This window comes from Heterodontus francisci, chromosome 46 (assembly GCF_036365525.1).
Source record: "Heterodontus francisci isolate sHetFra1 chromosome 46, sHetFra1.hap1, whole genome shotgun sequence".
In the NCBI taxonomy this organism is placed as follows: Eukaryota; Metazoa; Chordata; class Chondrichthyes; order Heterodontiformes; family Heterodontidae; genus Heterodontus; species Heterodontus francisci.
Genome location: NC_090416.1, coordinates 21481339 through 21499763, shown reverse-complemented (window position 1 = coordinate 21499763; position 18425 = coordinate 21481339). Strand labels below are relative to the sequence as shown.

The window sequence follows — 18425 nt, the reverse complement described above, 5'->3', positions numbered from 1 at the left end:
ACTGTCTGCGATGTCTCAGACACCTGTCAGTAATAAAGATGGTGCTGAGTGAAACGTCACCCTCTGCGATGTCTCAGACATCTGTCAGTAATAAAGATGGTGCTGAGAGTAACGTCACTGTCTGCGATGTTTCAGACATCTGTCAGTAATAAAGATGGTGCTGAGAGTAACGTCACTGTCTGCGATGTCTCAGACATCTGTCAGTAATAAAGATGGTGCTGAGAGTAACGTCACTGTCTGCGATGTCTCAGACATCTATCAGTAATAAAGATGGTGCTGAGAGTAATGTCACTGTCTGCGATGTTTCAGACATCTGTCAGTAATAAAGATGGTGCTGAGAGTAACGTCACTGTCTGCGATGTCTCAGACACCTGTCAGTAATAAAGATGGTGCTGAGTGAAACGTCACCCTCTGCTATGTCTCAGACATCTGTCAGTAATAAAGATGGTGCTGAGAGTAACGTCACTGTCTGCGATGTCTCAGACAACTGTCAGTAATAAAGATGGTGCTGAGTGAAACGTCACTGTCTGCGATGTCTCAGACATCTATCAGTAATAAAGATGGTGCTGAGAGTAATGTCACTGCGATGTCTCAGACATCTGTCAGTAATAAAGATGGTGCTGAGAGTAACGTCACTGTCTGCGATGTTTCAGACATCTGTCAGTAATAAAGATGGTGCTGAGAGTAACGTCACTGTCTGCGATGTTTCAGACATCTGTCAGTAATAAAGATGGTGCTGAGAGTAACGTCACTGTCTGCGATGTCTCAGACATCTGTCAGTAATAAAGATGGTGCTGAGAGTAACGTCACTGTCTGCGATGTCTCAGACATCTATCAGTAATAAAGATGGTGCTGAGAGTAATGTCACTGTCTGCGATGTTTCAGACATCTGTCAGTAATAAAGATGGTGCTGAGAGTAACGTCACTGTCTGCGATGTCTCAGACATCTGTCAGTAATAAAGATGGTGCTGAGTGAAACGTCACTGTCTGCGATGTCTCAGACATCTATCAGTAATAAAGATGGTGCTGAGAGTAATGTCACTGTCTGCGATGTCTCAGACATCTGTCAGTAATAAAGATGGTGCTGAGAGTAATGACACTGTCTGTGATATCTCAGACATCTGTCAGTAATAAAGATGGTGCTGAGAGTAACGACACTCTCTGCGATGTCTCAGACATCTGTCAGTAATAAAGATGGTGCTGAGAGTAACGTCACTGTCTGCGATGTCTCAGACATCTGTCAGTAATAAAGATGGTGCTGAGTGAAACGTCACTGTCTGCGATGTCTCAGACAGCTGTCAGTAATAAAGATGGTGCTGAGAGTAATGTCACTGTCTGCGATGTCTCAGACATCTGTCAGTAATAAAGATGGTGCTGAGAGTAACGTCACTGTCTGCGATGTCTCAGACATCTGTCAGTAATAAAGATGGTGCTGAGAGTAACGTCACTGTCTGCGATGTCTCAGACATCTGTCAGTAATAAAGATGGTGCTGAGAGTAATGACACTGTCTGCGATGTCTCAGACATCTGTCAGTAATAAAGATGGTGCTGAGAGTAACGTCACTGTCTGCGATGTCTCAGACATCTGTCAGTAATAAAGATGGTGCTGAGAGTAATGTCACTGTCTGCGATGTCTCAGACATCTGTCAGTAATAAAGAAAGTGCTGAGAGTAACGTCACTGTCTGCGATGTCTCAGACATCTGTCAGTAATAAAGATGGTGCTGAGAGTAATGACACTGTCTGCGATGTCTCAGACATCTGTCAGTAATAAAGATGGTGCTTAGAGTAACATCACCGTCTGCGATGTCTCAGACAACTGTCACTAATAAAGATGGTGCTGAGAGTAACGTCACTGTCTGCGATGTCTCAGACAACTGTCACTAATAAAGATGGTGCTGAGAGTAACGGAACTGTCTGCGATGTCTCAGACATCTGTCAGTAATAAAGATGGTGCTGAGAGTAACGTCACTGTCTGCGATGTCTCGTACATCTGTCAGTAATAAAGATGGTGCTGAGTGAAACGTCACTGTCTGCGATGTCTCAGACATCTGTCAGTAATAAAGATGGTGCTGAGTGAAACGTCACCGTCTGCGATGTCTCAGACATCTGTCAGCAATAAAGATGGTGCTGAGAGTAACGTCACTGTCTGCGATGTCTCAGACATCTGTCAGCAATAAAGATGGTGCTGAGAGTAATGTCACTGTCTGCGATGTCTCAGACATCTGTCAGTAATAAAGTTGGTGCTGAGAGTAACGTCACTGTCTGTGATGTCTCAGACATCTGTCAGTAATAAAGATGGTGCTGAGAGTAACGTCACTGTCTGCGATGTCTCAGACATCTGTCAGTAATAAAGATGGTGCTGAGAGTAACGTCACTGTCTGCGATGTCTCAGACATCTATCAGTAATAAAGATGGTGCTGAGAGTAACGTCACTGTCTGCGATGTTTCAGACATCTGTCAGTAATAAAGATGGTGCTGAGAGTAACGTCACTGTCTGCGATGTTTCAGACATCTGTCAGTAATAAAGATGGTGCTGAGTGAAATGTCACTGTCTGCGATGTCTCAGACATCTGTCAGTAATAAAGATGGTGCTGAGTGAAACGTCACTGTCTGCGATGTCTCAGACAGCTGTCAGTAATAAAGATGGTGCTGAGAGTAATGTCACTGCGATGTCTCAGACATCTGTCAGTAATAAAGATGGTGCTGAGAGTAATGTCACTGTCTGCGATGTCTCAGACATCTGTCAGTAATAAAGATGGTGCTGAGAGTAACGTCACTGTCTGCGATGTCTCAGACATCTGTCAGTAATAAAGATGGTGCTGAGTGAAACGTCACTGTCTGCGATGTCTCAGACATCTGTCAGTAATAAAGATGGTGCTTAGAGTAACATCACCGTCTGCGATGTCTCAGACAACTGTCACTAATAAAGATGGTGCTGAGAGTAACGTCACTGTCTGCGATGTCTCAGACATCTGTCAGTAATAAAGATGGTGCTGTGAGTAACGTCACTGTCTGCGATGTCTCAGACATCTGTCAGTAATAAAGATGGTGCTTAGAGTAACATCACCGTCTGCGATGTTTCAGACATCTGTCAGTAATAAAGATGGTGCTGAGAGTAATGTCACTGTCTGCGATGTCTCAGACAACTGTCAGTAATAAAGATGGTGCTGAGAGTAACGTCACTGTCTGCGATGTCTCAGACAACTGTCAGTAATAAAGATGGTGCTGAGAGTAATGTCACTGTCTGCGATGTCTCAGACATCTGTCAGTAATAAAGATGGTGCTGAGAGTAATGTCACTGTCTGCGATGTCTCAGACAACTGTCAGTAATAAAGATGGTGCTGAGAGTAACTGAATTGTCTGCGTTGTCTCAGACAACTGTCAGTAATAAAGATGGTGCTGAGAGTAACGGAATTGTCTGCGATGTCTCAGACATCTGTCAGTGATAAAGATGGTGCTTAGAGTAACGTCACTGTCTGCGATGTCTCAGACAACTGTCAGTAATAAAGATGGTGCTGAGAGTAACGTCACTGTCTGCGATGTCTCAGACATCTATCAGTAATAAAGATGGTGCTGAGAGTAACGTCACTGTCTGCGATGTTTCAGACATCTGTCAGTAATAAAGATGGTGCTGAGTGAAACGTCACTGTCTGCGATGTCTCAGACATCTATCAGTAATAAAGATGGTGCTGAGAGTAACGTCACTGTCTGCGATGTCTCAGACATCTGTCAGTAATAAAGATGGTGCTGAGTGAAACGTCACTGTCTGCGATGTCTCAGACATCTATCAGTAATAAAGATGGTGCTGAGAGTAACGTCACTGTCTGCGATGTTTCAGACATCTGTCAGTAATGAAGATGGTGCTGAGAGTAACGTCACTGTCTGCGATGTTTCAGACATCTGTCAGTAATAAAGATGGTGCTGAGAGTAACGTCACTGTCTGCGATGTCTCAGACACCTGTCAGTAATAAAGATGGTGCTGAGTGAAACGTCACCCTCTGCGATGTCTCAGACATCTGTCAGTAATAAAGATGTAGCTGAGAGTAACGTCACTGTCTGCGATGTCTCAGACATCTGTCAGTAATAAAGATGGTGCTGAGTGAAACGTCACTGTCTGCGATGTCTCAGACATCTATCAGTAATAAAGATGGTGCTGAGAGTAATGTCACTGTCTGCGATGTCTCAGACATCTGGTAGTAATAAAGATGGTGCTGAGAGTAATGACACTGTCTGCGATGTCTCAGACATCTGTCAGTAATAAAGATGGTGCTGAGTGAAACGTCACTGTCTGCGATGTCTCAGACAGCTGTCAGTAATAAAGATGGTGCTGAGAGTAACGTCACTGTCTGCGATGTCTCAGACATCTGTCAGTAATAAAGATGGTGCTGAGAGTAATGTCACTGTCTGCGATGTCTCAGACATCTGTCAGTAATAAAGATGGTGCTGAGAGTAACGTCACTCTCTGCGATGTCTCAGACATCTGTCAGTAATAAAGATGGTGCTGAGAGTAACGTCACTGTCTGCGATGTCTCAGACATCTGTCAGTAATAAAGATGGTGCTGAGTGAAACGTCACTGTCTGCGATGTCTCAGACAGCTGTCAGTAATAAAGATGGTGCTGAGTGAAACGTCACTGTCTGCGATGTCTCAGACAGCTGTCAGTAATAAAGATGGTGCTGAGTGAAACGTCACTGTCTGCGATGTCTCAGACATCTGTCAGTAATAAAGATGGTGCTTAGAGTAACATCACCGTCTGCGATGTCTCAACTGTCACGAATAAAGATGGTGCTGAGAGTAACGTCACTGTCTGCGATGTCTCAGACATCTGTCAGTAATAAAGATGGTGCTGTGAGTAACGTCACTGTCTGCGATGTCTCAGACAACTGTCAGTAATAAAGATGGTGCTGAGAGTAATGTCACTGTCTGCGATGTCTCAGACATCTGTCAGTAATAAAGATGGTGCTGAGAGTAATGTCACTGTCTGCGATGTCTCAGACAACTGTCAGTAATAAAGATGGTGCTGAGAGTAACTGAATTGTCTGCCATGTCTCAGACAACTGTCAGTAATAAAGATGGTGCTGAGAGTAACGGAATTGTCTGCGATGTCTCAGACATCTGTCAGTGATAAAGATGGTGCTTAGAGTAACGTCACTGAATGCGATGTCTCAGACAACTGTCAGTAATAAAGATGGTGCTGAGAGTAACGTCACTGTCTGCGATGTTTCAGACATCTGTCAGTGATAAAGATGGTGCTGAGTGAAACGTCACTGTCTGCGATGTCTCAGACATCTATCAGTAATAAAGATGGTGCTGAGAGTAACGTCACTGTCTGCGATGTCTCAGACATCTGTCAGTAATAAAGATGGTGCTGAGTGAAACGTCACTGTCTGCGATGTCTCAGACATCTATCAGTAATAAAGATGGTGCTGAGAGTAACGTCACTGTCTGCGATGTTTCAGACATCTGTCAGTAATGAAGATGGTGCTGAGAGTAACGTCACTGTCTGCGATGTTTCAGACATCTGTCAGTAATAAAGATGGTGCTGAGAGTAACGTCACTGTCTGCGATGTCTCAGACACCTGTCAGTAATAAAGATGGTGCTGAGTGAAACGTCACCCTCTGCGATGTCTCAGACATCTGTCAGTAATAAAGATGTAGCTGAGAGTAACGTCACTGTCTGCGATGTCTCAGACATCTGTCAGTAATAAAGATGGTGCTGAGTGAAACGTCACTGTCTGCGATGTCTCAGACATCTATCAGTAATAAAGATGGTGCTGAGAGTAATGTCACTGTCTGCGATGTCTCAGACATCTGTCAGTAATAAAGATGGTGCTGAGAGTAATGACACTGTCTGCGATGTCTCAGACATCTGTCAGTAATAAAGATGGTTTTGAGAGTAACGTCACTCTCTGCGATGTCTCAGACATCTGTCAGTAATAAAGATGGTGCTGAGAGTAACGTCACTGTCTGCGATGTCTCAGACATCTGTCAGTAATAAAGATGGTGCTGAGTGAAACGTCACTGTCTGCGATGTCTCAGACAGCTGTCAGTAATAAAGATGGTGCTGAGAGTAATGTCACTGTCTGCGATGTCTCAGACATCTGTCAGTAATAAAGATGGTGCTGAGAGTAACGTCACTGTCTGCGATGTCTCAGACATCTGTCAGTAATAAAGATGGTGCTGAGTGAAACGTCACTGTCTGCGATGTCTCAGACAGCTGTCAGTAATAAAGATGGTGCTTAGAGTAACATCACCGTCTGCGATGTCTCAGACAACTGTCAGTAATAAAGATGGTGCTGAGAGTAACGTCACTGTCTGCGATGTCTCAGACATCTGTCAGTAATAAAGATGGTGCTGAGAGTAACGTCACTGTCTGCGATGTCTCAGACATCTGTCAGTAATAAAGATGGTGCTGAGAGTAACGTCACTGTCTGCGATGTCTCAGACACCTGTCAGTAATAAAGATGGTGCTGAGTGAAACGTCACCGTCTGCGATGTCTCAGCCAACTGTCCGTAATAAAGATGGTGCTGAGAGTAACGGAATTGTCTGCGATGTCTCAGACAACTGTCAGTAATAAAGATGGTGCTGAGAGTAACGGAATTGTCTGCGATGTCTCAGACATCTGTCAGTGATAAAGATGGTGCTTCCAGTAACGTCACTGTCTGCGATGTCTCAGACAACTGTCAGTAATAAAGATGGTGCTGAGAGTAACGGACTTGTCTGCGATGTCTCAGACAACTGTCAGTAATAAAGATGGTGCTGAGAGTAATGACACTGTCTGCGATGTCTCAGACATCTGTCAGTAATAAAGATGGTGCTGAGAGTAACGTCACTGTCTGCGATGTCTCAGACATCTGTCAGTAATAAAGATGGTGCTGAGAGTAACGTCACTGTCTGCGATGTCTCAGACATCTGTCAGTAATAAAGATGGTGCTGAGAGTAATGACACTGTCTGCGATGTCTCAGACATCTGTCAGTAATAAAGATGGTGCTGAGAGTAACGTCACTGTCTGCGATGTCTCAGACATCTGTCAGTAATAAAGATGGTGCTGAGAGTAACGTCACTCTCTGCGATGTCTCAGACATCTGTCAGTAATAAAGATGGTGCTGAGAGTAACGTCACTGTCTGCGATGTCTCAGACATCTGTCAGTAATAAAGATGGTGCTGAGTGAAACGTCACCGTCTGCGATATCTCAGACATCTGTCAGTAATAAAGATGGTGCTGAGTGAAACGTCACCCTCTGCGATGTCTCAGACAACTGTCAGTAATAAAGATGGTGCTGAGAGTAACGTCACTGTCTGCGATGTCTCAGACAACTGTCAGTAATAAAGATGGTGCTGAGAGTAACGTCACTGTCTGCGATGTCTCAGACATCTGTCAGTAATAAAGATGGTGCTGAGAGTAATGTCACTGTCTGCGATGTCTCAGACATCTGTCAGTAATAAAGATGGTGCTTAGAGTAACATCACCGTCTGCGATGTCTCAGACAACTGTCACGAATAAAGATGGTGCTGAGAGTAACGTCACTGTCTGCGATGTCTCAGACATCTGTCAGTAATAAAGATGGTGCTGTGAGTAACGTCACTGTCTGCGATGTCTCAGACAACTGTCAGTAATAAAGATGGTGCTGAGAGTAATGTCACTGTCTGCGATGTCTCAGACATCTGTCAGTAATAAAGATGGTGCTGAGAGTAATGTCACTGTCTGCGATGTCTCAGACAACTGTCAGTAATAAAGATGGTGCTGAGAGTAACTGAATTGTCTGCGATGTCTCAGACAACTGTCAGTAATAAAGATGGTGCTGAGAGTAACGGAATTGTCTGCGATGTCTCAGACATCTGTCAGTGATAAAGATGGTGCTTAGAGTAACGTCACTGTCTGCGATGTCTCAGACAACTGTCAGTAATAAAGATGGTGCTGAGAGTAACGTCACTGTCTGCGATGTCTCAGACATCTATCAGTAATAAAGATGGTGCTGAGAGTAACGTCACTGTCTGCGATGTTTCAGACATCTGTCAGTAATAAAGATGGTGCTGAGTGAAACGTCACTGTCTGCGATGTCTCAGACATCTATCAGTAATAAAGATGGTGCTGAGAGTAACGTCACTGTCTGCGATGTCTCAGACATCTGTCAGTAATAAAGATGGTGCTGAGTGAAACGTCACTGTCTGCGATGTCTCAGACATCTATCAGTAATAAAGATGGTGCTGAGAGTAACGTCACTGTCTGCGATGTTTCAGACATCTGTCAGTAATGAAGATGGTGCTGAGAGTAACGTCACTGTCTGCGATGTTTCAGACATCTGTCAGTAATAAAGATGGTGCAGAGAGTAACGTCACTGTCTGCGATGTCTCAGACACCTGTCAGTAATAAAGATGGTGCTGAGTGAAACGTCACCCTCTGCGATGTCTCAGACATCTGTCAGTAATAAAGATGTAGCTGAGAGTAACGTCACTGTCTGCGATGTCTCAGACATCTGTCAGTAATAAAGATGGTGCTGAGTGAAACGTCACTGTCTGCGATGTCTCAGACATCTATCAGTAATAAAGATGGTGCTGAGAGTAATGTCACTGTCTGCGATGTCTCAGACATCTGTCAGTAATAAAGATGGTGCTGAGAGTAATGACACTGTCTGCGATGTCTCAGACATCTGTCAGTAATAAAGATGGTGCTGAGAGTAACGTCACTCTCTGCGATGTCTCAGACATCTGTAATAAAGATGGTGCTGAGAGTAACGTCACTGTCTGCGATGTCTCAGACATCTGTCAGTAATAAAGATGGTGCTGAGTGAAACGTCACTGTCTGCGATGTCTCAGACAACTGTCAGTAATAAAGATGGTGCTGAGAGTAATGTCACTGTCTGCGATGTCTCAGACATCTGTCAGTAATAAAGATGGTGCTGAGAGTAACGTCACTGTCTGCGATGTCTCAGACACCTGTCAGTAATAAAGATGGTGCTGAGTGAAACGTCACCGTCTGCGATGTCTCAGACAACTGTCCGTAATAAAGATGGTGCTGAGAGTAACGGAATTGTCTGCGATGTCTCAGACAACTGTCAGTAATAAAGATGGTGCTGAGAGTAACGGAATTGTCTGCGATGTCTCAGACATCTGTCAGTGATAAAGATGGTGCTTCGAGTAACGTCACTGTCTGCGATGTCTCAGATATCTGTCAGTAATAAAGATGGTGCTGAGAGTAACGTCACTGTCTGCGATGTCTCAGACATCTGTCAGTAATAAAGATGGTGCTGAGAGTAACGTCACTGTCTGCGATGTCTCAGATATCTGTCAGTAATAAAGATGGTGCTGAGAGTAACGTCACTGTCTGCGATGTCTCAGACATCTGTCAGTAATAAAGATGGTGCTGTTCAATTTGTCACAAAAAACAAATTCAACCCATTGCCCTTCAATGGTTGTGATCGCCGCCTGTATCCTACCTGAACACTACACTGCTCCCTCCCACAATCGCCTGCATGCTGCTCGCTCCCGTCCTCGCTGCTACCCCCCTCTCGGCCGCTAGTTCTGTGTGCCACCCTCGGCGGCTTGTGCCCCGCCGCCTCTCAAGGCAGCGATCGGTTGAGGAGGCCGGGGCGAAGCGGTGAGCAAAAGGCTGAAGCGGTGAGCCTGGGATTGACCACCCCAGGTGGGGAGGCAGCAAGGCCAGGAGTGAGTGGCCGAGGGGCAAGGCAACAAGACTGGGAGCCAGCAGCTTAGGGTGTGCGGTGGTGGGGAGCAGCAAGGACGGGAGGAAGTGACTGGGGGTTGGGTGGTGGGGAGAGAGCTTGGGGAAAGCGGATAGAGAGCGTGGGGGAATCGGATAGAGAGCGTGGGGGAATCGGAGAGAGAGCGTGGGGGAATCGGAGAGTGAGCGTGGGGGAATCGGAGAGAGAGCGTGGGGGAATCGGATAGAGAGCGTGGGGGAATCGGATAGAGAGCGTGGGGGAATCGGATAGAGAGCGTGGGGGAATCGGATAGAGAGCGTGGGGGAATCGGATAGAGAGCGTGGGGGAATCGGATAGAGAGCGTGGGGGAATCGGATAGAGAGCGTGGGGGAATCGGATAGAGAGCGTGGGGGAATCGGATAGAGAGCGTGGGGGAATCGGATAGAGAGCGTGGGGGAAGCGTTGAGAGAGCGTGGGGGAAGAGTTGAGAGAGCGTGGGGGAAGAGTTGAGAGAGCGTGGGGGAAGCGGAGAGAGAGCGTGGGGGAAGCGGAGAGAGAGCGTGGGGGAAGCAGAGAGAGAGCTTGGGGGGAAGCGGATAGAGAGCTTGGGGGAAGAGGAGAGAGCGTGGGGGAAGCGGGGAGAGAGCGTGGGGGAAGCGGGGAGAGAGCGTGGGGGAAGCGGGGAGAGAGCGTGGGGGAAGCGGGGAGAGAGCGTGGGGGAAGCGGGGAGAGAGCGTGGGGGAAGCGGGGAGAGAGCGTGGGGGAAGCGGGGAGAGAGCGTGGGGGAAGCGGGGAGCGAGCGTGGGGGAAGCGGGGAGCGAGCGTGGGGGAAGCGGGGAGCGAGCGTGGGGGAAGCGGGGAGCGAGCGTGGGGGAAGCGGGGAGCGAGCGTGGGGGAAGCGGAGAGAGAGCGTGGGGGAAGCGGAGAGAGAGCGTGGGGGAAGCGGATAGAGAGCTTGGGGGGAAGCGGAGAGAGAGCGTGGGAGAAGCGGAGAGAGAGCGTGGGAGAAGCGGAGAGAGAGCGTGGGAGAAGCGGAGAGAGAGCGTGGGAGAAGCGGAGAGAGAGCGTGGGAGAAGCGGAGAGAGAGCGTGGGAGAAGCGGAGAGAGAGCGTGGGAGAAGCGGAGAGAGAGCGTGGGAGAAGCGGAGAGAGAGCGCGGGGGAAGCGGGGCGATATCGCGGGGGAAGCGGATATTGAACGTGGGGGAAGCGGGGGGGAGAGCGTGGGGGAAGCGGGTGGAGATCGTTGGGGAAGGCGGGGAGAGAGCGTGGGGGAAGCGGGGAGAGAGCGTGGGGGAAGCGGGGAGAGAGCGTGGGGGAAGCGGGGAGAGAGCGTGGGGGAAGCGGGGAGAGAGCGTGGGGGAAGCGGGGAGAGAGCGCGGGGGAAGCGGGGAGAGAGCGCGGGGGAAGCGGGGAGAGAGCGCGGGGGAAGCGGGGAGAGAGCGCGGGGGAAGCGGGGAGAGAGCGCGGGGGAAGCGGGGGAGAGAGCGCGGGGGAAGCGGGGGAGAGAGCGCGGGGGAAGCGGGGAGAGAGAGCGCGGGGGAAGCGGGGGAGAGAGCGCGGGGGAAGCGGGGGAGAGAGCGCGGGGGAAGCGGGGGAGAGAGCGCGGGGGAAGCGGGGAGAGAGAGCGCGGGGGAAGCGGGGAGAGAGAGCGCGGGGGAAGCGGGGAGAGAGAGCGCGGGGGAAGCGGGGAGAGAGCGCGGGGGAAGCGGGGAGAGAGCGCGGGGGAAGCGGGGAGAGAGCGCGGGGGAAGCGGGGAGAGAGCGCGGGGGAAGCGGGGAGAGAGCGCGGGGGAAGCGGGGAGAGAGCGCGGGGGAAGCGGGGAGAGAGCGCGGGGGAAGCGGGGAGAGAGCGCGGGGGAAGCGGGGAGAGAGCGCGGGGGAAGCGGGGAGAGAGCGCGGGGGAAGCGGGGAGAGAGCGCGGGGGAAGCGGGGAGAGAGCGCGGGGGAAGCGGGGAGAGAGCGCGGGGGAAGCGGGGGAGAGAGCGCGGGGGAAGCGGGGGAGAGAGCGCGGGGGAAGCGGGGGAGAGAGCGCGGGGGAAGCGGGGGAGAGAGCGCGGGGGAAGCGGGGGAGAGAGCGCGGGGGAAGCGGGGGAGAGAGCGCGGGGGAAGCGGGGGAGAGAGCGCGGGGGAAGCGGAGAGAGAGCGCGGGGGAAGCGGGGAGAGAGCGCGGGGAAAGCGGAGAGAGAGCGCGGGGTAGCGGAGAGAGGGCGCGGGGAAGCGGAGAGAGAGCGTGTGGGAAGCGGGGAGAGTGCGTGGGGGAAGCGGAGAGAGAGCGTGTGGGAAGCGGGGAGAGGGCGCGGGGGAAGCGGAGAGAGGGCGCGGGGGAAGCGGAGAGAGGGCGCGGGGGAAGCGGAGAGAGGGCGCGGGGGAAGCGGAGAGAGGGCGCGGGGGAAGCGGAGAGAGGGCGCGGGGGAAGCGGAGAGAGGGCGCGTGGGAAGCGGGGAGAGGGCGCGGGGGAAGCGGAGAGAGAGCGCGGGGGAAGCGGGGAGAGAGTGCGTGGGGAAGCGGAGAGAGAGCGCGGGGGAAGCGGAGAGAGAGCGCGTGGGAAGCGGATAGAGAGCGCGGGGATGCAGGGAGAGAGTGCGGGGGAAGCGGAGAGAGAGTGCGGGGGAAGCGGAGAGAGAGTGCGGGGGAAGCGGAGAGAGGTCGCGGGGGAAGCGGAGAGAGGTCGCGGGGGAAGCGGAGAGAGGTCGCGGGGGAAGCGGAGAGAGGGCGCGGGGGAGAGGGCGCGGGGGAGAGGGCGCGGGGGAAGCGGGGAGAGGGCGCGGGGGAAGCGGGGAGAGGGCGCGGGGGAAGCGGGGAGAGGGCGCGGGGGAAGCGGGGAGAGAGCGCGGGGGACGCAGGGAGAGAGCCCGCGGGGGAAGCGGAGAGAGCCCGCGGGGGAAGCGGAGAGAGGCCGCGGGGGAAGCGGGGAGAGGGCGCGGGGGAAGCGGGGAGAGGGCGCGGGGGAAGCGGGGAGAGGGCGCGGGGGAAGCGGAGAGAGAGCGCGGGGGAAGCGGAGAGAGAGAGCGGGGGAAGCGGAGAGAGAGCGCGGGGGAAGCGGAGAGAGAGCGCGGGGGAAGCGGAGAGAGAGAGCGGGGGAAGCGGAGAGAGAGAGCGGGGGAAGCGGAGAGAGAGAGCGGGGGAAGCGGAGAGAGAGCGCGGGGGAAGCGGAGAGAGAGCGCGGGGGTAGCGGAGAGAGAGCGCGGGGGAAGCGGAGAGAGGGCGCGGGGGAAGCGGAGAGAGAGCGGCCGAAGACCTTGGTGGCGTTGGGTGTGCTCTCCCCCGATCTCTGCGCCCATTCCCCCCCCCACCTCGATCTCTCCAGCCATTCACCCCCCTCACGATCACTGCAGCATTCCCCACCTGCTCGATTTCTCCTGCCATTCCCCCCCCCCACTCGATCTCTCGGGCCATTTCCTGCTGCCATGTAAACACATGGCCATTGTGTTGCTTTATGTTGCCTTTGTGTGATTATTTGAGCAGCGCCATCTTTAGTCCTGGCAGCTGCCTGAACGTTGTTGATTGTGACTTGTTCGTTGAACAAGCTGCATTTGCGCAAGTGCCAGTGCAGTGCCACCTAGTGGTTGTGTTGTCAGCAAACGCAGCCTTTTTTTGCTGGTTTGTTTCCTTCCCTGTCCCCCTTGTTTCTTAATCCCGTTATTTTGTGTTCTCCTGCCATTTACACCTCATCCAGACACATCTTTTTGTTTCTTATCCCATTACCACTCCCTCTGGCTTTGGACCATGAAACCTTTTGTCATTTTCTCTCTCCTGCCCTCCACTCTATCACAGACCTTCCCTTTTGTTCTTCCCACCCTCCAACCCCTTACATTTCTAACTTTTGCCAGACCTGATGAAAGGTCACAGATCTGAAACGTTAACTCGGCTTCTCTCTCCCTAGCTGCTGCCTGATCCGCTTTTTCAGAATTTTCTGTTTTTTCAGATTTCCAGCATCCTCAGTTTTGCTCTTGTGTCCAATGTTCAGTATTCATCGCCTGTGCTCAATGTTTATCTCCAGTGTCCTGAGTCCAGTTTCCAGTGTCTGTGTCCAGTTCTGATGCATCTCCTCTCATTCCAGGCATTTAAATTATGCTTCTGGATCCCTATTTAATGATTTCTTTTGTATTTTTGCAGTGAATGGTGCAAATTCTGTTCTCGGTAAGTGTTGCATTTTTTTAACATCTGCTTGTTGTGTTGCTTAATTACACTGCTGTTGGCCCCTTGGATTGCATGGGATGCTGGAGTCATTTTTATTGAGAAAATCTTTTAACTCAGTACTTCTTTACAGATTCCAGTTGGTGTTTCCTATAAATGTAAATCTGATATGGTACTGAGCCCACAGAACAGGAAGGGATGAGTTCATCCCTGAGGCTAAGAACAAAGAACAGTACAGCACAGGAACAGGCCATTCGGCCCTTCAAGCCTGTGCCGATCTTGATGCCTGCCTAAACTAACACCTTCTGCACTTTCGGGGCCCATATCCCTCTATTCCCTTCCTATTCATATATTTGTCAAGATGTCTCTTAAACGTCGCTTTCGTATCTGCTTCCACCACCTCCCCTGGCAGCAAGTTCCAGGCATTCACCACCCTCTGTATAAAAAACTTGCCTCGCACATCCCCTCTAAACTTTGCTCCTCGCACCTTAAACCTATGTCCCCGACATAGTACCAGACCTCAGTGCCCTGCATTAGGGAAAGGAAAGCTGGATAGGGTTTGTGTTCCTGATCACTGCTTACTGACCCCTGGGTCAGAGCAAGGACAAATCAACCAGGTTCCTGTTTCTGCTCACCATCCAGTGACCCCTGCTGAAGTTTGTGTGTGTGATCATTGGGTGAGAACAGAATCAGTCTGAGTTATGATTCGGCCTTAACTTCAGCAGACTATGGTGGGAAATTCTTCAGAAGTTATTCCACTGGTTTCCACCTCTCTCCCAACACTTTTCGAGGGTGAAAGGGAAAGCCCTCCAATGGCTGGAGTCACACCTGAGACAAAGGAAGATGGTTGTGATTGTTGAAGGCCAGTCCTTCAAGCACCAGGACATTGCTGCAGGAACTCCTGCAGTGACGTATCTGAGCCTAGCCATCTTCAGCAGCTTCATTGTTAACATTAATACATGAATAGGATGGGAATAGAGGGATACGGTCCCCGGAAGTGCAGAAGGTTTTGGTTTAGGCAGGCATCAAGATCGGCGCAGGCTTGGAGGGCCGAATGGCCTGTTCCTGTGCTGTACTGTTCTTTGTTCCCTCCATAAAGTAAGGAGTGGGCTGTTCACTGATGATGTTCTACATTGCTCAGCTCCATTCACGACTCCTCCAATAATCAAGTGGCCCATGCCAGCTTACACCAGAACTGAAATAACATGGGCCAACAAATGGCAGGTAACATTTACAATCCCCGCTACCTCCCCCTAACCTTCCAACAGCACTACCCCCATCAACAACTTGACCAGAAGATGAACTGGACTAGTCAGATCAACACCATGGGTACAAGAGTAAGACGGATGCTGGATGCCTTATGATGAGTGGCTCACCTCCTGACCCCTCAAAAACCTCGCCACCACCAACAAGGTTCAAGTCAGGAGTGTGATGAAAGATTGCCATTTGCCTGGATCAGTGCAGCTCAAATAAGTTGAAACCATCTAGGACAGGCCAGTTTGCTTGGTTACTTTTGCCACTGGATCCAATACCCACCCCCTCTGGTCCTGCATTCAATACCCACCCCTCCAGCTCTGGACTAGTACCTACCCCACCCCTACCAGCACACTGGCTGCAGTATGTATGATCTACAGGAACGTTGACAGTGCTGACCTCTCCCTCAATCTTCACACTGAGAAGGATGAGAGTGGCAATATTATGCGAATGCCAAAGCTGCCAGTCCACACGCCATCATGACTTGGACCTATATAGGCCGTTCCTTCATCGTCGCGGGATCAAAATCTAGTAATTCACTCCCCACCAGCACTGTGAAAACATCTTCACCACATGGACTGCAACAGTTCAATCAGAAGGCCCACTACACTTTCCCAAGGGCAATTAAGGATGGGCAATAAATGCTGGCATTGCCCTCGACACCCACATCCTGTGAATGAATATTCAAAGGGCGTACACTCCTCATCTAATGTCCTGTCACTTGCTGCCTAGTAATACTGGGCCCGATGACAGCCTGTGCTTTCCTGAATCCTGCAATGTTACGGTGTAAGGAAGGAAGGGAGGGTTTAAACTTTCAAAGGTGTGCAGAAATAGAATCAATTGTGGGATCATTACCTGTGACCCAGTAGATGGTTCCCTGACGGAGATGGGAATCCTGTTAAGTACTTGCTTGGTATATGACAATATCACTGAGCCTGGAAAAGTAGCCAGGGTCAAGGATTTGATGGTTAGATCTCTTCATTCACCCATGATGCCCACAGATTCCAAACATGCCAGCCTCCCGATCTAGGCTCACAGAGGAAAAAAGGTCCCTTGGGTGAGCTTTCTGTTGAAACCGGAGAACAGCAAGAATGAGCATGTTCAGGAGTTGAAAGGGAGATAAAGACTAATGCAAGTTTCTGTCTTGTTTATCCTTCAGGTGACCAGACAAAAGCACTGATCAATCAGTTGATTATTTTCAACCAGATCCTTCGTGAGCTGAGAGAAGATATCCGAGAGCAGGTGAGCAAGAGTCCTGGCCAGAGGGTCAGTGTCCTGAGCAGTAGGTCAGGGGGTCGGTGTCCTGGGCAAGGAGGTCCAATGTCCTGAGCAGCAGGTCGTAGGTCATTGTCCTGAGCAGCAGGTCAGGGGGGTGTCAGTGTCCTGGGAAGGAGGTCCATGTCCTGAGCAGGGGGTTACAGTCCTGGGCAAGGGTCAGTGTACTGGTCATCAGATCAAGAGGTCAGTGTCCTGAGCAGGGGGGCCAGGGGTCAGTTTCCCAGGCAGTGCTATTGTCTTTCATAAGAGCAAAATATTGCAGAAGCTGGAACTCTGAAAAGAGAACAGAAAGTGCTGGAAATACTCAGCAGGTCTGGCAGCATCTGTGTCGAGAGAAACTAGTTAATATTTCAGGTTTGTGGTCCTTCATCAGTTTTGCCAGTTCTGATAAAAGGTTTCTTCTTTTGGGCCTCCTTATCTCGAGAGACAATGGATACGTGCCTGGAGGTGGTCAGTGGTTTGTGAAGCAGCGCCTGGAGTGGCTATAAAGGCCAATTCTGGAGTGACAGGCTCTTCCACAGGTGCTGCAGAGAAATTTGTTTGTTGGGGCTGTTGCACAGTTGGCTCTCCCCTTGCGCCTCTGTCTTTTTTCCTGCCAACTACTAAGTCTCTTCGACTCGCCACAATTTAGCCCTGTCTTTATGGCTGCCCGCCAGCTCTGGCGAATGCTGGCAACTGACTCCCACGACTTGTGATCAATGTCACACGATTTCATGTCGCGTTTGCAGACGTCTTTATAACGGAGACATGGACGGCCGGTGGGTCTGATACCAGTGGCGAGCTCGCTGTACAATGTGTCTTTGGGGATCCTGCCATCTTCCATGCGGCTCACATGGCCAAGCCATCTCAAGCGCCGCTGACTCAGTAGTGTGTATAAGCTGGGGGTGTTGGCCGCTTCAAGGACTTCTGTGTTGGAGATATAGTCCTGCCACCTGATGCCAAGTATTCTCCGAAGGCAGCGAAGATGGAATGAATTGAGACGTCGCTCTTGGCTGGCATACGTTGTCTAGGCCTCGCTGCCGTAGAGCAAGGTACTGAGGACACAGGCCTGATACACTCGGACTTTTGTGTTCCGTGTCAGTGCTCCGTGTTTGTAAAAGGTTACAGACCTGAAACATTAACTCTGTTTCTCTCTACACAGATGCTGCCAAACCTGCGGAGTATTTCTGGCACTTTCTTCTCATTTCACTATTGCCTTTCATACTGTTTCCTGCTTTCATCAATAGGTGAAGGAAATGTCGCTGATACGGAACACAATCCTGGAATGTCAAGTCTGTGGTGAGTGTGGAGCTTCTTACTGGCAATATTCATAGTCCTTCTGTGTTCAAACTTTGGCCCATGAGCCATTGTCAGTTTTGGACAAAATCTTGGACCAAGAAATATATTCAGTAGGTAAGAGGTGTGTCCAAAGCAGAATCAGTGCCATGAAAGAACGGAAAGGGTTTGGTCCATTAGGATTGTGTGCAATGGGGGAATGGGAAGGGGTTTTGTCCATTGGGATTGTGTACAATGGGAGTGAATGGGAAGGGTTTGGTCCATTGGGATTGTGTACAATGGGTAAATGGGAAAGGGTTTGGTCCATTGGGATTGTGTGCAGTGGGAGTGAATGGGCAGGGGTTTGGTCCATTGGGATTGTGTAGAATGGGGGATGGGAAGGGGTTTGGCCCATTGGAATTGTGTGCAGTGGGAGTGAATGGGCAGGGGTTTGGTCCATTGGGATTGTGTAGAATGGGGGATGGGAAGGGGTTTGGCCCATTGGAATTGTGCACAATGGGGGAATGGGAAGGGGTTTGGTCCATTGGTATTGTGTACAATGGGGGAATGGGAAGGTGATTGGCCCATTGGGATTGTACACAGTGGGGGAATGGGAAGGGGAGTGGCCCATTTGGATTGTGTACAATGGAGGAATGGGAAGGGGATTGGCCCATTTGGATTGTGTACAATGGGAGAGTTGGAAGGGATTTGGTTCATTGGGATTGTGTGCAGTGGGAGTGAATGGGAAGGGGTTTGGTCTATTGGGATTGTGTACAATTGGGGAATGGGAAGGGGTTTGGTCCACTGGGATTGTGTACAGTGGGGGAATGGGAAGGGG

At 50.6% G+C, this 18425-nt stretch overlaps 1 protein-coding gene across 3 annotated transcripts in view; it reads left to right on the top strand.

Annotated features, from left to right (window-relative positions):
* The window catches only part of thbs3a (thrombospondin 3a), a 126696-nt gene that overhangs the window by 15222 nt on the left and 93049 nt on the right, over window positions 1–18425 (top strand). For 2 of the 3 annotated variants that reach the window (XM_068022825.1, XM_068022824.1), the window contains exons 5-7: window positions 13781–13804; window positions 16215–16297; window positions 17560–17611. In XM_068022825.1, the coding sequence (XP_067878926.1) occupies window positions 13781–13804; window positions 16215–16297; window positions 17560–17611 (159 nt within the window). The remainder of the gene's footprint in view (window positions 1–13780; window positions 13805–16214; window positions 16298–17559; window positions 17612–18425) is intronic. The other variant, XM_068022826.1, reaches the window with a different exon arrangement.